This window comes from Melopsittacus undulatus, chromosome 3 (genome assembly GCF_012275295.1).
Source record: "Melopsittacus undulatus isolate bMelUnd1 chromosome 3, bMelUnd1.mat.Z, whole genome shotgun sequence".
Taxonomy (NCBI): domain Eukaryota; kingdom Metazoa; phylum Chordata; class Aves; order Psittaciformes; family Psittaculidae; genus Melopsittacus; species Melopsittacus undulatus.
The window spans coordinates 43,186,924-43,208,718 of record NC_047529.1 but is presented as its reverse complement, the minus strand read 5'-3'; the positions used below and the strand labels follow the sequence as shown (position 1 = coordinate 43,208,718).

Here is a 21,795-nt window from a genome sequence, read left to right as displayed (position 1 = left end):
CTCACAGTTTTAACACTTGATAGTTTTTGACTAAAGTTTTATGGCTAAATACTTTCAAAGTCTGAGGATTTTATGGTTACTATACAGGTATTTTTCTTGTCATAGAATCATAGAATAGTTAGGATTGGAAAGGACCTCAAGATCATCTAGTTCCAACCCCCCTGCCATGGGCAGGGACACCTCACACTAAACCATGTCACCCAAGGCTTCGTCCAACCCTGCCTTGAACACTGCCAGGGATGGAGCATTCACAGCTTCTTTGGGCAACCCATTCCAGTACCTCACCACCCTAACAGTAAAGAATTTCTTCCTTATATCCAGTCTAAACCTCTGCTGTTTAAGTTTCAACCTGTTACCCCTTGTCCTATCACTACAGTCCCTAATGAATAGTCCCTCCCCAGCATCCCTGTAGGCCCCCTTCAGATACTGGAAGGCTGCTATGAGGTCTCCACGCAGCCTTCTCTTCTCCAGGCTGAACAGCCCCAACTTTCTCAGCCTGTCTTCTTTTTCTTTCTATTTTAAATTATGTTATTTAACGCTCATCTCGGGGATTTTTTTTCTTTTTTTTCTTGGGGATTTTGTTTTTTTCTTCTTCACCCTTTGTTCCATTTCACTTTTGGTATAGAATACTCAAGGGTGGGGTCTTCCTTGGAGTTGGAAAAACACTTGATGTTTTGCACCATATGGAAAACTTAAGTCCTTAATGTATTGCTGCATGGCTGCAGCCACATGAAAGACCCTCTTCACTCTCTCATTTCGCTTACCAATTTCTCCACGTCATTAGTGGGGAAAGACAGCATGGCTGGTCACTCCAGGAGGGCCAGAACTATAGAGGAAGGGACATCCAGCGAAGGTTTCTGGCAGGGCTAACAAGGCTCACTCTACTAATGTGGATAGCAGGGCAGTATCTGCACTCAGGAAAAACAACATCAGTGATTCTATGGGATAAATTAATGCTTCTGTACCATTCGTCAAGTAGCCTGTAGTATCCTGTGGTGGAAACCATGTTATTTAAATGTAATTTGCATTACTAAACAACTGTTGGAATGTATTTGGTTTAATATTGTTACTAAGCAGGAGGTTCAAATTTTGGTCTTTTGTGAGTCTGTAAAAATTGACAGTTTCACAAGGAAGATATTAAATGGTTGAAAGCAAGATAACTGTCTCTAACTAAACATGAGCAAACTCATGTGCTGGGAGACTCTTATCTCACTAGTGACAAATATCCCTTGGAGAAAATTACCTTGAAAAATATCACTTCAGTCTATCCTTGTTTTTCCTTAGGAAACTAAGTGGGGACCCAAGCAGGAAAAAAGCCACAAACTATATATATAGCGTACTATTCACCTGTTCAGTAAAACAGAAAAACAGCTGAGCAACATGGAAATTTTGTCATTTGTTACTAAATCAGACATATTCTCCATTCCCCTCTAACTGTATTGTTGGTTAACCTTATGTTTGATTCACATTATGCTAGCTAATCCAAGTAATTACCAAACCCATTTGTGATTTAAACCTTTCTAAGCCAGTCATCATGGCAGGTGGCCCAAAGGAAGCAATTCTCAAACATCAGTGTCATTCCTAATCAGTGAAATTTAGCCAAGCTCTCTAAGCTGCTTAACCATTTTCTGTCATATTTGTGGAGATTTAGAAAGATTTAATTTTTCATATTGTGTCTGCAGAAAATACTGACCTCTGCCCCTTCTTTTTTCATACCTTGTTTTTCTTCAGCTATTTAACCTTTAAATTGTTAACATTTGAAGAACATGTATCCCATCCTGTGGTTCTGCAGTCAAAAGATTGCTTGGAACATTTAAGTAAGCATTTAAATTAAAGTTCGATATTCTCAAATTGAGCAAACTCAATGTATGTACAGGTCAGCTTATATATATGTTGTTAGTGATTTTTTATGCAATATATGTTTTCCTAATATAAGCAGCAGAGGTTAAGTATCTGGCTGCCTAAGATCTGATACTATAGCACTCTTCGAGGGATTTCAGAGGGATCCTGGTTTGTTGGCCTGACTTGCTCTCTGGAGATGCCTTTGTCTCTGCTGGTTATAAAGAGGGAGCCTGGAGATTACCTTAGATTTGTTACTAAATGTGTCTGGTGAGAATACTGTTTTCAACATCTTGAATTACTTTCAGCTAAGTAATTTTCTGAGCATTTAGAGGTATTTTTGTTTACCCTAACAATTAGAACTAAAGCCTAGCAGTTCTATCAGGTTCTTCTTACATGACTTCAACTGGAATAATGGATCATGTACCATTAATAGTGGTGTGGTATGGGTAGTGTGGTGGGATGAAATGTCTATGCCTCAGTTTCTATGATATGTTTAGGTATCAGTGGACATGTTTTGTATACATAGTTTCAGAGATGTTCCACAAGCAGTGAGTCATAGTTTACATTTAAGATACAGCTAAAGGGGTTTACATTGCACAGGCTGTAGCAGAATCAAAAGAAGAAAGTGGATTTCCACCCTGCCAGGTACACTTCCTATTTAGTAAGCTTAAGCCTTAGATGGATGTGACCAAACTTTCTGACCTTGCAAAATTCTGACCTTGCACAATTCTGCAGCAGGATTTCTACAGGGTAGCACGTTCTCCTCTTTCACTCACAGGCTACACATCCCAGCCACACCTGATTAGTGTTGCTAAGCCTCTCCAATTCTCATATTATCCACTGCTATCTTTCCAAATTGTCTGCTACCTTACTCTTAACCCCTCCACCCCCAGCAAGAGCTTCCTTTAACTTTTGGGCATGCTAGACCTCTGGATGTTAGCAGATATCCTGAAGCTGGCTTCTCCTAAAGAGTGTAGACTGTAGCCTGGGTAAAAATTGCAGTTGCTATGGATTTAGTATACTAAAGCTCTCCTAGACTTCAGCTAAGACTATAGGTGCAGCCAGCATGAAAGTTCTCTGTCATTTATACTTGGCCACAGGATCACCCTTGAAAAGAGTGTGCCCAAAGCATGATACAGTTAAAAGGAAGGTACATTTCATGCCACACTTTTCTCTTACCATTATCCTAAGGAGTACAATTTCATTATTACTCAGAGAAGGGTGCAAAGGTTTGCTGTATATTTACTCTTCTAGCAAATAATAATTTATCTTTATGGATGTTTTTTGGTACTGTACTGAAGGTCAAAGGTAGAGTCCTGTTGATGCTTCCATGGATAAATCCTTGAACTGAAACTAATTCCTCTGAGATTTTTGGGTGAAAAAGTTTTAATAAGTTGAAGTCTTGCAAGCATATGATTAATAAATGAATTACATTTTGCAAGAGATTTTGGAATACTAAGTTTACACTATTAATTCCAAAATGTACTTTTATTCTTTCTTATTCTGCACAGATTTAATTCTCTATGGCACTGCTCTTGAAGAGGCTACAATTGGTATGACATATAGTATAAACCCAAAATTCTTGAGTACAGGAGAGTTTATTACAGTATAGACTATGAAGGACCTGTCAAGAAAGTCAAATTAGTGTTTAAATTATTGGGGCAGCTAAGTGAGATGCAAATTATCTGGGGCATATTCTTATTCTTATTATTGTTCCACTCAATTATCAAAAGGAAATCAAGAAACCAGTGAAAGAAACTGTTTTAGCATGAGAATACATTCTGTAACTGCTTGTGAGAATTTTACAAAACAATCAAAACTTCAAAATTTCAATGAGGAAGAAAACCATCCCAGACAATCTGAAGAAAGGTCTGCTGTAAATCCTGTAATGTCCCCTTACATGTTACATTCAAAGGCTAAGTATAGATCTTGGAGAACTGTGAGTGAGACATTAAATTTTAATTTAAATGTATTGAGTTGTCTAGCAATCCTGCCTTGGAACAGAGGAAAGGTAAATTTTGTTGTAACCTTAGTCAAACACGGCTGTGAAAGGGCTGCATCCTTTATTTGTTCAGTGTTGTGGTGCTGTGCTCCCATTTCACACCCTACCAATTCATGTGGGCCTTGCTGTCTTTTGGGAGAATGACCCTATGCTCAGCAGTACTCATGCAAAGTGATAGTGTACTTAACAGAAATCAATCATCTACACTGCTAATGTACTGGAGCAGTCTGGGACATGTTTTCAATCCATGCTCTCTAACATCATTGACTTAAACAATCTAGGCAGTGTCCAGGCTTTGGAATGGTTTCAGGGGCCATTGCAGTGATAATCTATGTGCTACCTCCCTTCACTGTAGGTCAGGTTTACCAGCATGAGTGTAAGTCAGTCTGTCACAGTTCACTCTGAAGTAGCTACTTTCCCTCTTCAAGTGTATTTTAGTTAAAACTAGTGCAAAACACTCATTGATTTGTGAGTCTGCAGCTATGGACTGTTAGATATAGAACCACCATATAAGAAAGGCAGGCTGCGGACATGGCCACACCACCTTTTGTTCTCATTATTGCTTATGAGTAACCGAGAACTGAGGAATGTTTCATCTGACCAAGTACAGATGTTGACACCTGAACCAATTATTACAGAAACCATGGAGTTTTCTACATAGACACAGAAAATGACTCATGATATATTTTAAATGTTTACATGAGGGTATTTCAAGATGTGTCTTTGTTTATTTTTCTTCATCCTTGATGAAGGGAACCAAATATAACTAGCTCAGTGAAATCCTGTTCCAGGGCCATTTCAGTCAGGTATAACTCGGTGGAAGCTTTACAGCCTTTTAGGTTCTGCTATAGGCCAATGGAACTCCTGACTACTCTGTGGGTTACAGATTCCCCCTTGCTAAAAAACATCTCCTGCAGATCTTGCAGTGGTGGCCCTTAATTTGAAGCAATTGTAATGTTGATGTTTACAGGAAATACTGTCCTTTTGTAGTTCAGTCTTCTGTATACCAGCCTTCTTTTTACCACCTTAGAAAAGGATTGGTGTCTGCAAAAGGGTGTGTAATATATATTTGACCAAAGATTTTTTTGCATTTAAAATAAAAAAGATTTTTAATGCATTCTGCATGACCAGCAGAACCTTTGATGTGCTTAAGAGGTTTATGATTTTAATTCTGTGGAAGGTGACATTGCTTTTGTTTTATAACTGTATAACAATCAGGCATGAATGCTATGACATATGCAAGGAGATGAGTTTCTGATTTTAATCTTTCTCTTTCCTGCATCAGAAATATACTAGTGTTCCAGGTCACAGATGTGTTACGGAATTGTGTGATTTGTAACAATTTTCAAACAGGTTAATGCATATTCTGGGTTGTGGGATGAAGGTGATTTTCTTTTTTTTTTTTTTTGTCTTATTTAACCTAAAAAGCTTCTAGAAATTATACAAAGTGCTTTAAAAGGATAGAGATTTTATCACCATCGGGTATTTTGATGAAAATGAATGGAAAAGTCTGTTTATGTTAGGCTCTCTGATCTCTCCAGGATACCTAATTATTTCTTGAAGAGTTAGTTTTCCTAAGCTTGTGTGAGAAGTTGTGATTGCATTTATGACCTGGCATGAAAGGCCATGTCTGCCATCTCCTTTCATTGCTCAATATATCACAATATTTTTCTTATTGTGAAGAAAATATCTGTATTTAAAATTAGTAGTTATATACAGCTCTAGAATGCTGGCTTTATCTGAAATTTTTGAAGTTATAAATAGCAGGTTATCTACTTATATGTAACTTAAGTTCTTGATATATTATAATCTGAAATGTTATGTCATGCTTTTATAGCACATACATTTTATGCATTGAGCAGCAGAAATAACTGTCTGAAGTACTGACACTTGTGTCTTAGGCTTGTGTTGGGACAGTTTGAATTTATATGTACAGGTGTATATAAGTATCTGTACAGATGAGAGTAAATGTATAAAACTGAGCTGTTCTGAAAGATTTAATCATATGAGACAGAACTCTTGATAAAGGTACTTCAGTTTGAAAATTGTATATATTCAAATGGATGCATTAAGAAATGAACTTGGAACACTAATATGAGTATGGTGATTCAAATGAATAAACATATCTGAAGATATAAAGTGAAAATCCTGTAAAAAGCATATTTATACTGATCACTACTATGAATGAGGTTTGTTAAAGGTTACTGTGCCCTGTAACAGCCTAGACTGTGGGGATTTTTTTTGGTTTATTCTGTTTTTTTTGTAATTCCAATGAGTTTGTTAAGCATGACTTTAACATACATTTTGTGTTTGTCCATGTTCATATGGGATCATGGGCTTTTAAGTACGTGGTGCAGTTGATGAAACTAAGCAAAAGTTCATAGCTAAGCACACACATCAGAGTTGTCTTAGTGAAGTAAATATGTTTGTGACAAGTAACTCGGGTGCAATCCCATGAAGGGGCCTTGGTTCTACATAATCACTGGTCAGAATGAATTTATCGAATCACTTAATGCCAGATAAATGTTGTACACCATTGTTAACTAAAAATGTTTGTGTTTCTCAGGAAGTTTCACTGGTTTTAATACATGTTGTATTTTTTGCCCTGGTAAACAGAGGTCTTGACTAAAGCAACTGCTAAGTAGTGTAACTCACTAAACATTAAGAAAAAAAGTCAAATATTATTCCCTGTTCACAGGAAATATTTTAGGAAGTAATGATGTCTTTCTATTTCCTATAAGGGTAGCAGAGGGGAGCCAGGTCCTGCAGGTCCTCCAGGTATACCAGGGAAATGGGTAAGCATTTTATTTGCATATTGAGTGCTCGTGGTTACTTTCAAGGAGCTATGGTATCATCAGGAACTACACTTACCCATTTATCAATGAGGGAAACTGAAAATAACATTGAAATGAGTGATTGTTGAGTTTCTTTTTCAGTCCTCTGTGACTGTGCTAATATTAGAAAATGCTGTTTAAAAGTATATGGAGATGTGTGCTACTTTTTCTTCTATTAAAAAAAAAACCAAAACAACAAACCCAAACATAGATTCTGTGATGTGAAAAGCTGGGTTGCACACTCCTCTGTGGGCTGTGTGTACTCGGGGAACAGGAGCAGTAAAAGACATGGCTTTCTGCTGACAGCCATGTGAAACTAATGAATGGAGCAGGTTATGAATGCTACCTTTTACCAGTGCTCCAGTGGTATTTACACAGTCACAGTCAGAGGTATAGCTGGGGAGGTTTTTGCTGAAAGAGCCTGCTGTTACAGAGGAATGCATGGATTGCAGACTGCAAGATCTTAGGAAATTTTTTTAAGAGAACCAGACTGTTACTGAGGGTGGAAAGGCCTGTAAGCCATTTCTGTTCTGTTTGTCAGTGATAAAATAAAAGTAAGATGCTGTTTAAAGAGTTGTATTTTGGATCAGTTCTGTTTTCAACAAATTAGACTGTTCTGGGAGTAAGATTCTGCCCCATCTGCTTGTCAGAGTATGACCTTAAGTTGTTCATTCTAGAACAGATTGGGTAATTTTATATCCTTGACTTATTTTCACAGGGTCCCCAGGGTGATATTGGACTTCCTGGACTGCCAGGTCCTCCAGGCCTACCTGGTGGTAAGGGTGACCGGGTAAGAAATGCACTCATACATACAGGCTGCAGTTTGATGTCAGGAATAAATACAATAATTTGAGCCCTGGGTTTTTTTTTGTTGTTGTTTTTTTTTTTTTTTCATGAATTAATGTCTGGATTCTTGTTTTGTATGTGGATCTGTCAGCTGCTTGAAAGTGGTACTCAAGGTGTACATTAACTACTTATAGCACATAAAATAGACAGGAAAAGTCTTGACAGTGTTACTTAAGGGACTGAAATAAGATTACTGTCATAAATAGTTCTTTTTTTGTAGTTGTTTTTTGAGTTTGGATCATTTAAAGACCTAAATCATACTGCAGATCATTGACTCAACCGGATATGAAACTGTAAGACAGGGCGTCTGGTCACCTCAGAGCTTTGGAATGTCAGTCCTGATCTACAATAAATACAAGGCCTTTAATATACATCTTAGGACCTGCTATGGAAATTGAGAGGCTAATGCAGCTATTGAGACATCTAAGCATACACATAGAATTGCAGGATGTAAGTACCTCTTCTAGTGTTAAAAGGGAAGAACTGGACCCTGGGGATTTTGCATACCAAAAGAAGATACCTTGTTTTGCTGAATAAATATCAGTCAAGACAGTATATAAAGCCCCACATATTCCTTATCTTGCTCATAGGAGGCTACAGAGAGTGGAATTCACTCACCAAACTTCAGGCATCTTTGTTACAGAGATAGTTTTATACTTTTTTCATCTTTGTTATTTAAGAAGTACTTTAATATTAAATGAATTTAACTTATGAAGTGTCTCTTTCTGTCCCCTGACAATCAAAGAAGTAATAGGACTTCTATAGTCAGTAATAGTTAGACATAGGTATCACTGCTGTAGGTGTCTTTGGTTGACAAAGGAATCCTGGTTTTGGTAGGCTCTCAGTATATATTGTAGAGTGCCTAGATATGGCTTGCAGCTGTTTTTGATAGTTTTTAAAACAGGCCCAGTACTTAAAACCAAATTGCAATGTCTTTGTTGTTGTTAAGGCATTTTTTTCCGTGTTTTTGTGAGTGGGTTTTGGTGGTGTCTTTTTCTTTTTTCTTTTAATGCTGAGATCAGGAACATGTTTCTAGTCAAATGTGTTGACAGAAAGCAACCTTTTTTTATTAGATTAGTAATAGTTCATACCTTAGACTTCTCCAGGGGCAAATTGAAGGTACCTGAGGTAGCAAATAACTAGCATTTGGTGCGGTGCTGGCAGCTCCCTCCAATGATGCCTGATTTTCCTCATTAACTGTACAAAGGGTCTGGACCTCTAGGGTAAGGGCAGGTAATACAGGTGACAGAATGGCATTCATTTGTTGGGTTGAGTCCTAGGTTTAAGTCTCCTGGACCCCAATAACTGTTTGCTTCATCTCCACTGAACATTATTTGGTTGCTGCTGCTCAGGCAGGTGCGCCACTAATATTCAGTTTCAGTTTCACCTGGCTTCCTGATTATTTCTCTTCTAGGTTTGCCAATTGCTATGGATCCCAGGGAGTGGGTATCACAGTATATTGCAAAGCACCATCCTAAGGTCCTTCGTGCTGTTTTAGTGATGGGTCTAGCTATTTAGTGATGGGTCTAATGCATCCATCATAAAGCTGACATACGATAGCCATATAGGACAATGTTACAACAATGGATCACACATTTAGTTGAGTCTTAGAGTAACCACATACAATATATGTGCCAAACCCCAGCATTCACCACTTTTTATTAATGTATTTTGAATTGGTTTCAGATACTCTGGTTCTTTCTATTTTAGTAAATCAATCAGTATCAGGCAAGGCTTTACAGTGTTAGATAGTTACTGTAGCCATTGGTACAGTTTCGGCTGATGCTGACCAGAAGTTTTGCAAACAATTCTTGGGCATGTTTTGGGAGGGATTTTTACAAATAGATAACCAGTATGTCAAAAAAGTGGATATTCTCATGTTTTGAGTACTTACCCTATTGTCTGCATTGAAATTTTGGGAGCCAATGTAAAATAGATTCAGATAGTTTCAGCTGTGATTTTTATTTTTGCTAATAGAAATATTACAGGCCAAGTTTCCAAGAAGCAGAGGCTTTTTCCATCTCAACCGTATCTATTGGCTGTTTTGTCACTCTAAAGAGAAAAAGAATGACCAACATGCTGTTAGGCTGGAAATCATGGTCTTTTTGTGTGAGCGATTGGAAAACCTTAATAAGGCACAATTTTGAGAACACTTCAGACAAAATAGTGTTGGCATTGCTTGACAAAGCCAGAATGTTAAACAGGTCTGTGTTTTCAACTGCTTAGCTGTGTGGATAATTTAGTATTGGCTCTTTCTCCTCAGGAACATAACAAATCTGAATTTATTAAACTGTAGATGTTACACTGGTTTGAGTGCCTAAATCTTACGTGACTTAAATGGATCTCTGAAATAGGAGACAATATGGAGTATCTCTGTCTTAGAACAAAAAATTATGCACAGTTGTAGTTCTTTTGGAGTATATATGTTTGGGCACAGACTGCAAAAGATATTTAAGGATGGTGTGATTGGTTTTCTAATAGAGTACAAATGCTAAGACTTTCTCAAATAATACACTGTTTACAAGTGAAATATATTTACTACAGAAACAAATTACATATGTTTGAAATTAATCAAGTTGTTTATTTATCTCTGGTTTCTGCCTGTCCACACAGGTGTGTTTTATTATAGGATTTTAAGATGAAACATTACATATATAATTCTTTTAAAGGATTATCAATTTCAAGACTCAAATCATTCAGCTTTAACTAACAGTCAAAATTGGAGAGACAATTCAGCTTAAAAACATTGAGAATTGAAACAGCAAGCAGGACAAGATCGTGACTGAGCTTCTGGATGTGCCTGTGCTTTTGACACTTTAGCAGGGCTTGTGTGGCCTACAGCAATATGGAATACTCAATAGGGCTAGGAAAAGTGATACTGAATTTACTGGACTTTTTACTTCTAAAAAGTTTACAGAGCAGAGTGTAGCAGCTGCAAGAGCACTTGCCATGTAAAGGAGTGATCCACTTCTTAACAGTCAGAATCTGTACCATCCAGTGTGGCAGTGGGTTATATGTTCCATGCTATTACTCGCCTTCAGTCCATCACCGTAATTTTATTGTAAGATTTAAGTGCTTTCATTCTCAAAAGTTTGCAGTTTTAAAGGACTCTTGCATTACTGCTAGATGGTAGGGGGGATTAAAGATAAGCTACTATGCTTTTGAACTGCAGTTTCAAATTCTCTATTATTATTACTAACTTTTTTCAGTTTCTTTAATCTTTCAGGGCTCAGTAGGTGAACCAGGACCTAAGGGTGAACAAGTAAGTAATGTTAGAACTTGCGGTACTTTCAAGTCACACTACCGAATGCTGCAGTACATTACACTGACTAGATCTGGAGGCTGACAGTCCGTCTTTTTCTTTTTTTATATAGGGTGCACCTGGAGCAGAAGGAGATGGAGGAGAAAAGGGTGACTTAGTAAGGCATTATTTTCTATTCACTCGATCTAATATTTTGTTGTTGTCAATTAAATCTCTATTGTTGGAATCCTTCAAGCATATGTTTTGATCGTTGAGCATCACAGTTCAGTTTTATGCTAACTGGACATTGCAGAACGCAGCAGTTGTTTTATTAGCCTGGTCATGCTATTCCTGCTGGTTTGAAAGCTCTCTGAAATATGTGGATTGTACTAGGTATATAATGCAATACAGGCTGCCTTGAAGGGGGGGCGTATGTATATATATATATAAATATATATGTAGAGATACAATAACTACCTAAATATGCATGTATGCATCCATACACACAATAAATTCTTGGTGTTTGGGGCAGTGGGGATGAGGATGTAGTTCAATACAGGTGAAGCAGGAGCACAGATAAAAACTATCCTTAATAACTTGATGGAAATACTTCGTATTGCCTTTATCTTCAGAAATAAGATGTAGCAACTGACTACTGGGGAGAGGGAGAATGGTTTGGGAAGAGGCTGTGGCACTGTGATATTGCTGGAGGAATGGGTTGTTTAAGTGTGCTGCCAGTCTGTTTTTAAACCAGTAACAATTCTTAACTTTATTTCACTCATGGCATATTCATTAAGAGAAAAGTCACCTTCCTGACCTTTAGAAACCAATTCACTAATGGTTTTTAGGAACTGCGAAATACAATTTTCAGAAATCTCTTCAAAAGTAATATGAAAACACTGAAAAAGAGTTAGATTTTGTAAGTGATTAAGAGATCTTGAAAACTTTTCTCCCCGACTCCCCCAGTTCAGAAGGAAAACTAACTAAAAACTTCTGAATACTGGGCCTGCCATTCTCAGTGAAGAGAGAGATGGATTTTGGGGTTGTTCAAGCCAGGAGCCAGGGTGCTGGGAACTAAAGCTTCTCTGTATTTGGCTTCTTTACAGCACATTGGGTAGACACTTGCCTGGTTTCTGTTGCATTTTTTTCAGGGCTAACACAACACTAAAATATCATAGAGTCATAGAAGAGTTAGGGTTGGAAAGGACCTTAAGATCATCTAGTTCCAACCCCCTGCCATGGGCAGGGACACCTCACATTAAACCATATCACCCAAGGCTTCATCCAACCTGGTCTTGAACACTGCCAGGGATGGAGCATTCACCACCTCCCTGAGCAACCCATTCTAGTACCTCACCACCCTAACAGTAAAGAACTTCTTCCTTATATCCAGTGTAAACCTCTGCTGTTTAAGTTTCAACCCGTTATCCCTTGTCCTATCCCTACAGTCCCTAATGAAGAGTCTCTCTCCAGCATCCCTGTAGGCCCCCTTCAGATACTGTAATTGTTATACTAAAAGTTCCTGATTAAATAATGCTTCCTCTTAAGGAAGTTTCCAAGCAATATACTATTTGAGATTGTCCTGTGCTGTAACTGTGGTTTGAGCAGTTAGAGCCATCCTAAGACAAGCAATACAAAACCAATTATAACAAGCATGCTTTCCTACTTGAACTTTACAGAAATGTTTTTGAAAAAAGAACTATACCAAAAAATTCAGAAATTTGTTTTATTTCCAAATGAATTGCAATACATTTGATGTGCCAGTTTGTATAAATCAAATCAATATGTGATTTACTAAAAAAAAATAAATGTCCAGTTTACTGTGATGTATACTCTCTTCTAATACTGTTTATCTTATTTTTGCTTAGGGTGATATGGGACTGCCAGGAGCAAAGGGAGCTGTAAGTATAATGAACAGCACTGTTGTTACAGAAGTACAGAGATCTAGTAGATCAGGTAGATCGTTTTCTGATTTAAGAAAGAAAATACCACTAAAGAGCTGAGCTCTTTATCACAGATTAAATTGAATGAGTTCTAACAGCATTTCTTCTGTTTAAATTTTGAATGCAGTCAATTCTAAAATGCACCAGCTTCGGAAAGGAATTCATGTCCTGAATTGCAAGCTCCATAAGAGAGAAGCACCATTCAGCAGCACTTTTCTGGCCAACTAATATTTTACTTATTTTTATTTTTTTTAAGGCAAAGAGTGCACTCTTTGTGCAGTAGGTGTTGTACAGAAGGGAGGCTCGGTGCAGTGGTTGTGTGCAGCCTGTAAGCTGTACACTGAGAAAAGGCTGGCAGCAGGACCATGTTGTCCGTGAAAGCAGAAGTATTTTATGGCCCAGATTCATTGCTTTCTTGTCTTTTATTTTTTTCAAATTTTATTTAGAAATTACAAAATGCTGGCTTTGATGTGGGAGGTGAGCAGAAGCTTGTCAGTCACAGGAGAAAAAGACTTTTAGAGCTAAACACATTCTTTTATCACAGGATCGCTGAAGAGCGGGGTTGTTACAGCAGCTGACTGGGCTATGATACTAACATATCAATAGTTATTCCTGCAGGGAATTGAGGCTGCCAGTGACAAAAAAAAACCTCTGCTTGTGGTCTCACTGGCCTATGTGATTTTGGGGCTAAGCAAAATGCAAGCTAAAGAGTATTTACTCCCGATCCAGATCTTATGAGAAGGACATCAGGAAGAGCTTGAGTAGAGGAAAAATCTGTAGTTGTATCCCCCTAGGTTTTTAAAATCCTTTTCTCTTGATAGACTCCAGAGTGCTTGTCATCCTAGTGATATACGTCAGGGAACTTGGTAACTCCCCAGGCTTGGCAAAAGAAGAATGACAGCTTCCCGGTTGTATAGCTGTCCTGGGTTCAGCAGTAGCAGTCATTTTTCTCCTTCCTAGTACCTGGTGCAGTGCTGTGGTTTTGACTTTCAGCCTGGGAGCAGCCCTGATAACACCGATGTTTTTAGTTGGTGCTTAGTAGAATTTATTCCAACCAAGGTCTTTGTGAGTCTCATGCTCTGCCAGAGAGGAGGAGAAGCTGGGGGGAAGCAGAGACAGGACACCTGACCCAAACTAGCCAAAGAGGCATTCCATATCACAGCACGTCATGCCCAGTACGTAAAACTGGGGGCAGTTACCCGGAAGGGTTAGATCACTGCTTGGTTGGGCTGGGTATCGGTTGGTGGGTGGTGAGCGGTTGTATTCTCTTCCCTTCTTATTTCCCTTATCATTATTATTGGTGGTAGCAGCAGTGGTTTGTACTATACTTTAGTCACTGGGCTGTTCTCATCTCAACTCCTGGGAATTACATTCTTTCAATTCTCCTCCCCATCCCTCCAGGAGAGGGGCAGGGAGGAAGGGGGGAAGTGAGCGAGGGGCTGCGTGGTTCTGATTTACGGCTGGGCTGAACCCACGACAGTAGCCCAAGAAGGGAATTTTGCTGTTGCCTTGATACATCTATTGAAGCATGTCCTGGGGTTTTCTTCTGTTGGGGACAGCAGTTTTTATCTGTCTGAGGTGCAGCATAGTTGGAGCTGAAATGGCTCCATCTTGTGGATCTCGTTGATACCACAGCTGAGCAATCAGTTCTCGAGTACCTCCTTCAGTAGGGTTGTTTTTATTCTCCCCAGTAGATTTGGGAAGTCGTAAGTATATAGGACATTTTTCTGTTTGTTTTGGGTTTTGTTACGGCTTTTGTTTGTTGTGGTCGGTTTGGGTTTTTTGGTTTTGTTTTTGTGGTTTTTTTTTTTTGTTTGGTGGGTTTTTGTTTGTTTGTTTTGTTTGGGTGCCACCACTCTGCTGGCATAGGTCTCACTCTGCATCATATTTAATCTCTTTCAGAAAATTTATCAGAGTGGAAGCTATAGCTTTATTTACTAAATGTACTTAAGTGGAAATATTGATGTGGCCCTAACAATCCTTTCATTTCCCACGAGCCAGGATACTTATACCATTAAAATAGCTCTTTCTACCCTTCTCTGAGTGAAAGAAGTCACCATTGCATCTGTTCAGGTGATTTGTCAACATCAGTTGGTGTGAGGATGTTCCCCCCCTGTGCCAGCAAACTCAGGCATAGGCACTAGAACCTGTGTGCAGTCAGCTCTGGCTCTGACAGATTAAACAAAGCAAAAATATGTGTTCCCAAGCAGCCTGGGGCTAGACAGTGGTATCATACTGTGGTATTCTCTGTGAAAGGGCACAAAAGGCATTTGGAATTGGAATTTTTCTAACTTAAAGAGCATTTAAGATCTCGAAAAGCTGCAAGTGACATGCATGAGGGCAGAAGTAGAAACCAAGATCTGTTCCTTGACAAAAAAACCCCAATGTTTTGTGCATGTCACTATGGATTTGCCTTTTTGACAGAGTATCTTATTATTTTATTTACCCCCTTTAAGAAAGGAAAACAGACCTGTTTTTAAGTATATAAATAACAAACTGCTGATGCCAGTCAGTTAAAAAGTGAATACCTCCTGTCACCACTTTGATGTGTTAGAATGAGTCTAACACTAGTAGAGTGTTCCATTGAAATGTCTCTCGTCCATTGTCAGGTTGGTAATCCTGGAGAGCCTGGTTCCCGGGGGCCTGAGGGAAGTCGGGGACTGCCTGGCATGGAAGGGCCACGAGGCTCACCTGGACCACGAGGCCTACAGGGTGAACAGGGTGCCCCAGGTCTGCCTGGCAGCCAAGGGCCAGCTGTAAGTACTGTTTTTATGTAATTGGTATTGATTGAACACTAGCTGTCACTCACACCACTTTGTTTTTTACATTAGGAGATGCGTAAACACGGAAAACCCAAGAGCCACAGGAGTTTGAAAGACACTACCTCATAACAGACCTTAGCAGACACATTTGTACACCAGAGAAATCCTAGGGCTGTATACAGTTAGGTCCTTGGCTCCTCAGTTTTCAGTTCAGTTCTAATTTTTTCATGATGGCCCTATTCCTGTAGGGTGCATGAAACCATGTTTGATACATGGTGTATCACACAAAGTATCTACCTTGCTAGTCAAAATTGACTTCAGCTGGAACAGTTGCACTTGCAGGAACTGGAACACCTCTTATTGGCTGGTGTACTGAGTTTGGCTGGGATAAAGTAGCTGATACAGGCCTATGGTTTTGGATTTGTGCTGGAAATAGTGTTTATAACAGAAGGATGTTTTAGCTATTGCTGAGCAGTGCTTAGGCAGAGTCAAGGCCTTTTCTGCTCCTCACCTCATCCTATCAGCAAGGTTGATGGGGGTGCACAAGTTGGGAGGGGACGCATCTGGGACAGCTGACCCCAACGGACCAAAGAGACATCCCATATCATACGATGTCATGCTCAGCAGTAATACAGGGAAGGTTGGCAGGGGGCCACTGCTCAGAGACTTACTGGGCATCAGTCAATTGGTGGTGAGCAATTCTTTTCATTTGCATCACTTGTCTTCCTTGGGTTTTATTTTTCTCTCTTTGTTACCCCCTTCCTCCCCGCTTTTCCTTACAATTCATGACATTAATGATAAAAACTGGTTTTAGCTCAACCCTTAAGTTTTCTCACTTTTACTCTCTGATTCTGTTCCCCATCTGGGCTATTGAGGGTTAGTTGCTGGATGGAGTTAAACCATGACAACTGGATAGCAATTTTTGCATCAGGCACACTTACAGAATTTACTGTGACAAGAAGTCCTAAACTCTTATTTTCTTAATCCTAGGGGAAAGAACCAACTGATCAGCACATTAAGCAGGTTTGCCTGAGAGTCATGCAAGGTAAATATGCTGAACATTATTTGATGTTTCTTGTGCATTTAAATCAGGATAATCTACTGCTATGGAGGCAACCACGATTTTCCCACTCTTACCCAGAAAAAAGAGCATGGCCTCAGCAGGGTATCTGGCAGAAAATCTTCTCACATGTGAATGTGGACACAACATGAGAGAATATGAGAAACAAGTCCCTTACTTATATATGTTTTGCAGCCTACTGAACTACCTGTTGATTCCACACTATCATTACTGTAGCAACCAGGCCACAGATATGTTTTTAAGAAATACATGTATTTTGTTTACAAATCACTTGCTATATTTATATATAAAAAAATACACAGCTTCACTGAAAGCATGGCCATTTGTACTCACACAAACACTAGCAGTTTATCACAATGTGCAAAACTATGTTCAGAGAGGGGTTTTCTGGAGATAACATACCATAAAATGAAAGCAAAAGGCAGATGTTCAAAAACCTTAATTATATTTGCTTAGCTCTTGACATACATAGAAATTGGGAGTTCTTCTATTACAGCTGGTTGCATGGGATTTGCTGAGTTTAAAAATTTATGCTGCCCTGTAAGCACACACAGTGTGCCTGCGCAGTTTGCCACTGGTAGTACTAAGCACATCTTACACGTGACAAACTTTGTAAATAGGATTGTCTATAAGGAAGGTGCTGTGCTGTAATCTCTCAGTTTCCATGGCGGAGAATACACCTTGTTCTTCAGTGAACATGAGAACAGCCAGGTACACTAACTGTTTAATTCTGTCCTCCTATTCATTGCAGAACAACTAGCTCAGCTGGCAGCCAGTCTTAGGAGGCCAGAATTTGGTGCTCCAGGTCTTCCTGGCAGACCAGGGCCACCGGGTGCTCCAGGACCTGCTGGTGAAAATGGCTTCCCAGGGCAGCTTGGTCCCCGTGGCTTGCCTGGACTTAAAGGTCCCCCGGGTGAGATTGGTCGTAAAGGTCCTAAAGGTAAGAAATTCTATAACTGACCTTCATTTGTTGATTGTTCCTGGTTGGTGGGGTTGGGGAGGAGGTTGGGTTTGTTTGGTTTTGTTTTGCTTTTTTCTTGCTTTTCTTTTGGTTTACAGGTTGTCAATGCACATTGTACACTGTGAAGTGCAAAAAGATCCTGGGTCTTTTTGCTAGGAACTGAAGCTGTTTCTATAACTGTTGTCTCCATTGTCCCAGTGATTAAAGGGCACATTGGCCTGGCCTCAGCAAGGCTTGTTTAGAAATTTCTATTGTCATCAAATCAGTTGTTTGGCAGGAGACAGGAGGAGCACCTGCCTTGGACTAGAAGGAAACAGCTGAGTCACATTCCTAATTGTAATTTTCCCTCTCAGGGACATCGGAGGTTCTTCCTTTTCTCATGCTGAAAAGTTCCGGCAGTAATTTTCTCTTCCCTCCACTCAGTCTGGTTGTGACCCTCACTTCTGCAAGACTTGGGGTCCCAAAAGCTAACATAAACAGATTCAGTCACTAATCTCTTAAGTCTATCCAGTTTCTCACATTACAAGCAACTGATAACAATCTGCCTCTTATTTGGGTATAATACTTGAGCAATTTAACATCATTCCATCATGTACCACAATCTATTGATTCTTTGGAAAAAACAAATCCACAGTAAAATTGACTTACCAAAAAAAAAAATCTTTGATGTAAATTAATGTCTTTTGTTCCTGCCTGAGAGGCTTTATGCTCCTCCAAAGGATTAGAGAGGAGAATTTTCTGCAATGTTTTATGGCCACTATGTACGTGTAAGTTTCTATTCAGCAGTCAATTTGATTTGTTTTCCTGAAGGAAGGCTTTATTTAAAAACTGTATTTCTGCACAGAGCTGGACTGTCACTGGATTTGAGTGTTACTTTTGTCTTGAGCTTTATTTGAAAGTAAAATCTTTGAGAGAAGGAACAGAATGCAAACAAAGCCAACCTTAACAGCTTTGTTGCTGGAGCTCTGTTACTATTTTCATTTAATATAATGGCATCTGTATTCACAGAAGCAACAAAAAATGGAGATACAAAGGTGATCAGATATGCTGAATTAGATTCAGCACACAACAGGCTGCGCCATGTTAAAACTAAAAGATCTGCAGAGCATAAAAAAAACCCAGATAAGCAAGATGTCCTGTTTCCTATCATAATTGTCATCAAACTCCAAGTTACCTTACAGTAAGCCTTGAAACAATTACAGATACAAGTGGTGAATGCTCTCTTGTGCAAGAACTATCCCAGTGGTAGGCATTCTGAAAAGCGTGTCAGGCAACCTGAACAAAATCTGTGCTTCACTCTGTATTCCTGGGTTACCAGAGTTCCACAGAGGACAATGAGATGAGCTGACCTTCCTCATCCATTCGTGGAGTTGCCTGAGGTCAGAATGAGAAGAAAAGGGTACCTAAGATGTGACAAAAGGGAAAAGGAGGAGGATGTTGAGCATGGTTTAGAGGAGATAGAAACGCAAGAATGTGTTACCATGAGTTAGAGCAGAAGATACAAAGGTAAAGTGATTTTTGACAGCATCAGCAACAGAGTCAAACAGAAGTAGCTCAAGGAAGAAGATAACAGTGACCTCAATAAGCAATCTGGGGTAGTGAAGTAGGGCAGAAACAGAAACAAGAAATTGGTTTGGGATAACCAGCAGTAAACACTATTCCAAAGTGTTAGGAGCTGAAAATAGTTCTGTTCATGTGTTCTTACAAAAGCCCTCAGCCTGTAACCTCAGTCTGTATTCCAAAAAAGCCAAAGTTCCATAACTTCGGTTTATTTCTGTTATATAGGCTATGGCATATTTTGTGTGGTACTTATTGTCCAGCCCCAGGTGTTTTGTTTTTTCTTTTTCCCATCCAACATATCTACTTCTGAGTATAACTCAAAAGGGGGGAAAAATCCCCAAACAAATTCCAAACATCTTAGAAGAACATGGGTCAGGACATCATTTGAAAATGCTAAGAACAAATATACCCACCTGAATTCTCTGCATATTACCTGCTCACCTCTGAGAATGTACTTACTGAAAGTAATACTCCAAGCAGGCTGTAAGTAATGTCTCATGAATTTGCTTTAGGTGAACCAGGAGAAAGAGGAGAAAGAGGACTTCCAGGCAGAGGACCAAAAGGTTACCCTGGAGCAAGAGGTCTTGCAGGTAAGTATAAGAGGGTGAGGTTAAAGAAGAAATGTAGTAAACATTTGTTCAGAACTGATCCCTTAAGCTGCCTTGAAAAGATAAAAGGTGTCCATTAAGCAACACACTTCCAAATAACAGTACTTCATAGGTAATGATGTATTCACAAGTCAGAATTAAAAGCTCTTTTACTAAGGAGCCACCATCCCAGTTATCTCAGTGTAGAAAGATAAGGAAAATGTCTACAACGCATTAAGAAAAAAAGTAAACAAGGCAATCACACATACACCCCCCCATGTAAAAGAAATGCCTCTTTTTAATGTAAATAGATATAGTATACACACATGCGTGCACACACACACACACACATATAGATACACATAAATAAAACCGTAAAGCAAAAAGGCCACAGGTTATGTCCCTAGCAGCCTCTGCAGTCTTCAACATCTTCATAATTTAGGACCTTCACTCCTTTATTTTTATGGTCATTAATTGCAGTGTTATACAACAGGGGCCCAGGACAGATTCTTGCTGATAAATGCAGCACAACCGGCCCCTAGTGGCCAGTGAATGAAAGGAAACGTTATTTCTATGAGTCTCTCTACAGCAGATTTTTGTGTGTATATATGGACAAAACCTACCAAAATATGTTCTCTTTGCAAAAAAGAAAATAATAAAAGAAAAAACTTTAGTATATACTGATAGCCAGGACCTCTGTGAAACTCACAGTTGTTTTCTTTAGAAATTCATCACTAGGAGAGGCTTACTAAAATCACTGTAGTTTTACTTTCATGCCTTCAAGGAAGAGACAAAATACACCTTAGTACTCAGCAGTTTGACTCTATATATCTCTTCCCGAACACAGCTGGGTGGAGAATAAAAATAATTGATAATGCCTGTTAACATAATGCCTGTTACCATAATGCCTGTTAATATAACTCTGAAGTAGTGAGTAGCATCTGCACCTTCATACACCACACCAGCATAGGAGTCTGCAGCAGTGCTGCAATCAGAACCATTGACAGCTTTTTATAGCAGCAGATATGCACCAGTGTAACTGGAGAGGACTGGGACAGAAACTTCATCGCTGTAGGTGTGTAAACACAGCCTGGTTGTCTGTTAGAGAAACTATCCCTCTAAGTAGGCAGCCTGCTGGGGAATCCACTGAGAGCAGTGAAAAGCCCATCTTCCTACTGCTACTTCCTACATGTTCAGTAAAGCGACATGAATACCAAGCAGTGTCATATGATGCCAATTTTTAGACCTGCATCCACTTTTCCAGGTGAACCAGGCAAACCCAGCTATGGCAGTGATGGCCATGATGGTGAAAGAGGTCCTCCTGGGGTGGCTGGTCAGCCTGGGGTTCCTGGTCCTCCTGGCCCTCCTGGGCCTCCTGGCTACTGTGAGCCATCGTCTTGCAGAATAGAGGCTGGACAGAGAGCTGGTAAGAACATGAAAGGGCCGTGAATGGGCAACACACGTGCCAGAAGTGTCAGCATCCATTTACTTCCTGCACAAACAGCTGAGGAAAAAAATAAGGAATGAAGGAGAAATACAAACAAGGAAAAGTGTTCAATCAAGGTTTCTGCAAGGCATTTTTAATAGAGTGGTTGTACATTCTTTCTAAAGGTGTACTTAGCAACACAAGCTGAAACAATGGTGCTTACAGAAATACAGGTGGTGCCTCTGGCTCTTTCTCCTTTGGGGTGTTTAAGAGGCATTTCTCTATTTTAATTTTATTTTTTTTTTTTAATAAAGAGTTTCTGTGATTTCCCTTCCACCCTTACTTAATTCCTATGTATGTTGTACAGTGAAATAATGTGTCTTCAGCCATCAAATAAAAAAGGAACAGTTTATTTACTCCAGTTGTACCTATTCTTTTCTGCCTATAAAATAAACTCCAGAGACCTCCCAGGCAAATTGCATCACTTCAGGGACAGTCATTTCAGTGTATAGATGTGCTGTACGTGATTGCTAAGACTCCTTCAGCTCTTCAGTTGCAGAAGCACAGCTGGGAGGCTGTTCTTATGAAAACCTGCCACCCCTGAGACCTTTTATGCTGTAAAACTGAAGGTACAGTCAGTGGGTTCTCATGAATAAGCCATGTGAAATACCCTCTTAATTTTCTACTCCAGTTTGTGTTGCATTCATAAT

The 21,795-nt window shown here is 39.3% G+C and overlaps 1 protein-coding gene across 1 annotated transcript in view; it reads left to right on the top strand.

Moving 5' to 3' along the window:
* COL9A1 (collagen type IX alpha 1 chain) overlaps window positions 1-21,120 on the top strand; it is a 63,620-nt gene extending 42,500 nt beyond the window's left edge. Inside the window, exons 29-38 of the mRNA XM_005153175.3 lie at window positions 6,586-6,639; window positions 7,397-7,468; window positions 10,751-10,786; window positions 10,899-10,943; window positions 12,634-12,666; window positions 15,318-15,464; window positions 16,461-16,515; window positions 17,303-17,491; window positions 19,585-19,662; window positions 20,924-21,120. Coding sequence (XP_005153232.1) covers window positions 6,586-6,639; window positions 7,397-7,468; window positions 10,751-10,786; window positions 10,899-10,943; window positions 12,634-12,666; window positions 15,318-15,464; window positions 16,461-16,515; window positions 17,303-17,491; window positions 19,585-19,662; window positions 20,924-21,108 — 894 coding nt within the window. The 3' untranslated portion in view covers window positions 21,109-21,120. The remainder of the gene's footprint in view (window positions 1-6,585; window positions 6,640-7,396; window positions 7,469-10,750; window positions 10,787-10,898; window positions 10,944-12,633; window positions 12,667-15,317; window positions 15,465-16,460; window positions 16,516-17,302; window positions 17,492-19,584; window positions 19,663-20,923) is intronic.
* The last annotated feature ends 675 nt before the right edge of the window (window positions 21,121-21,795 follow it).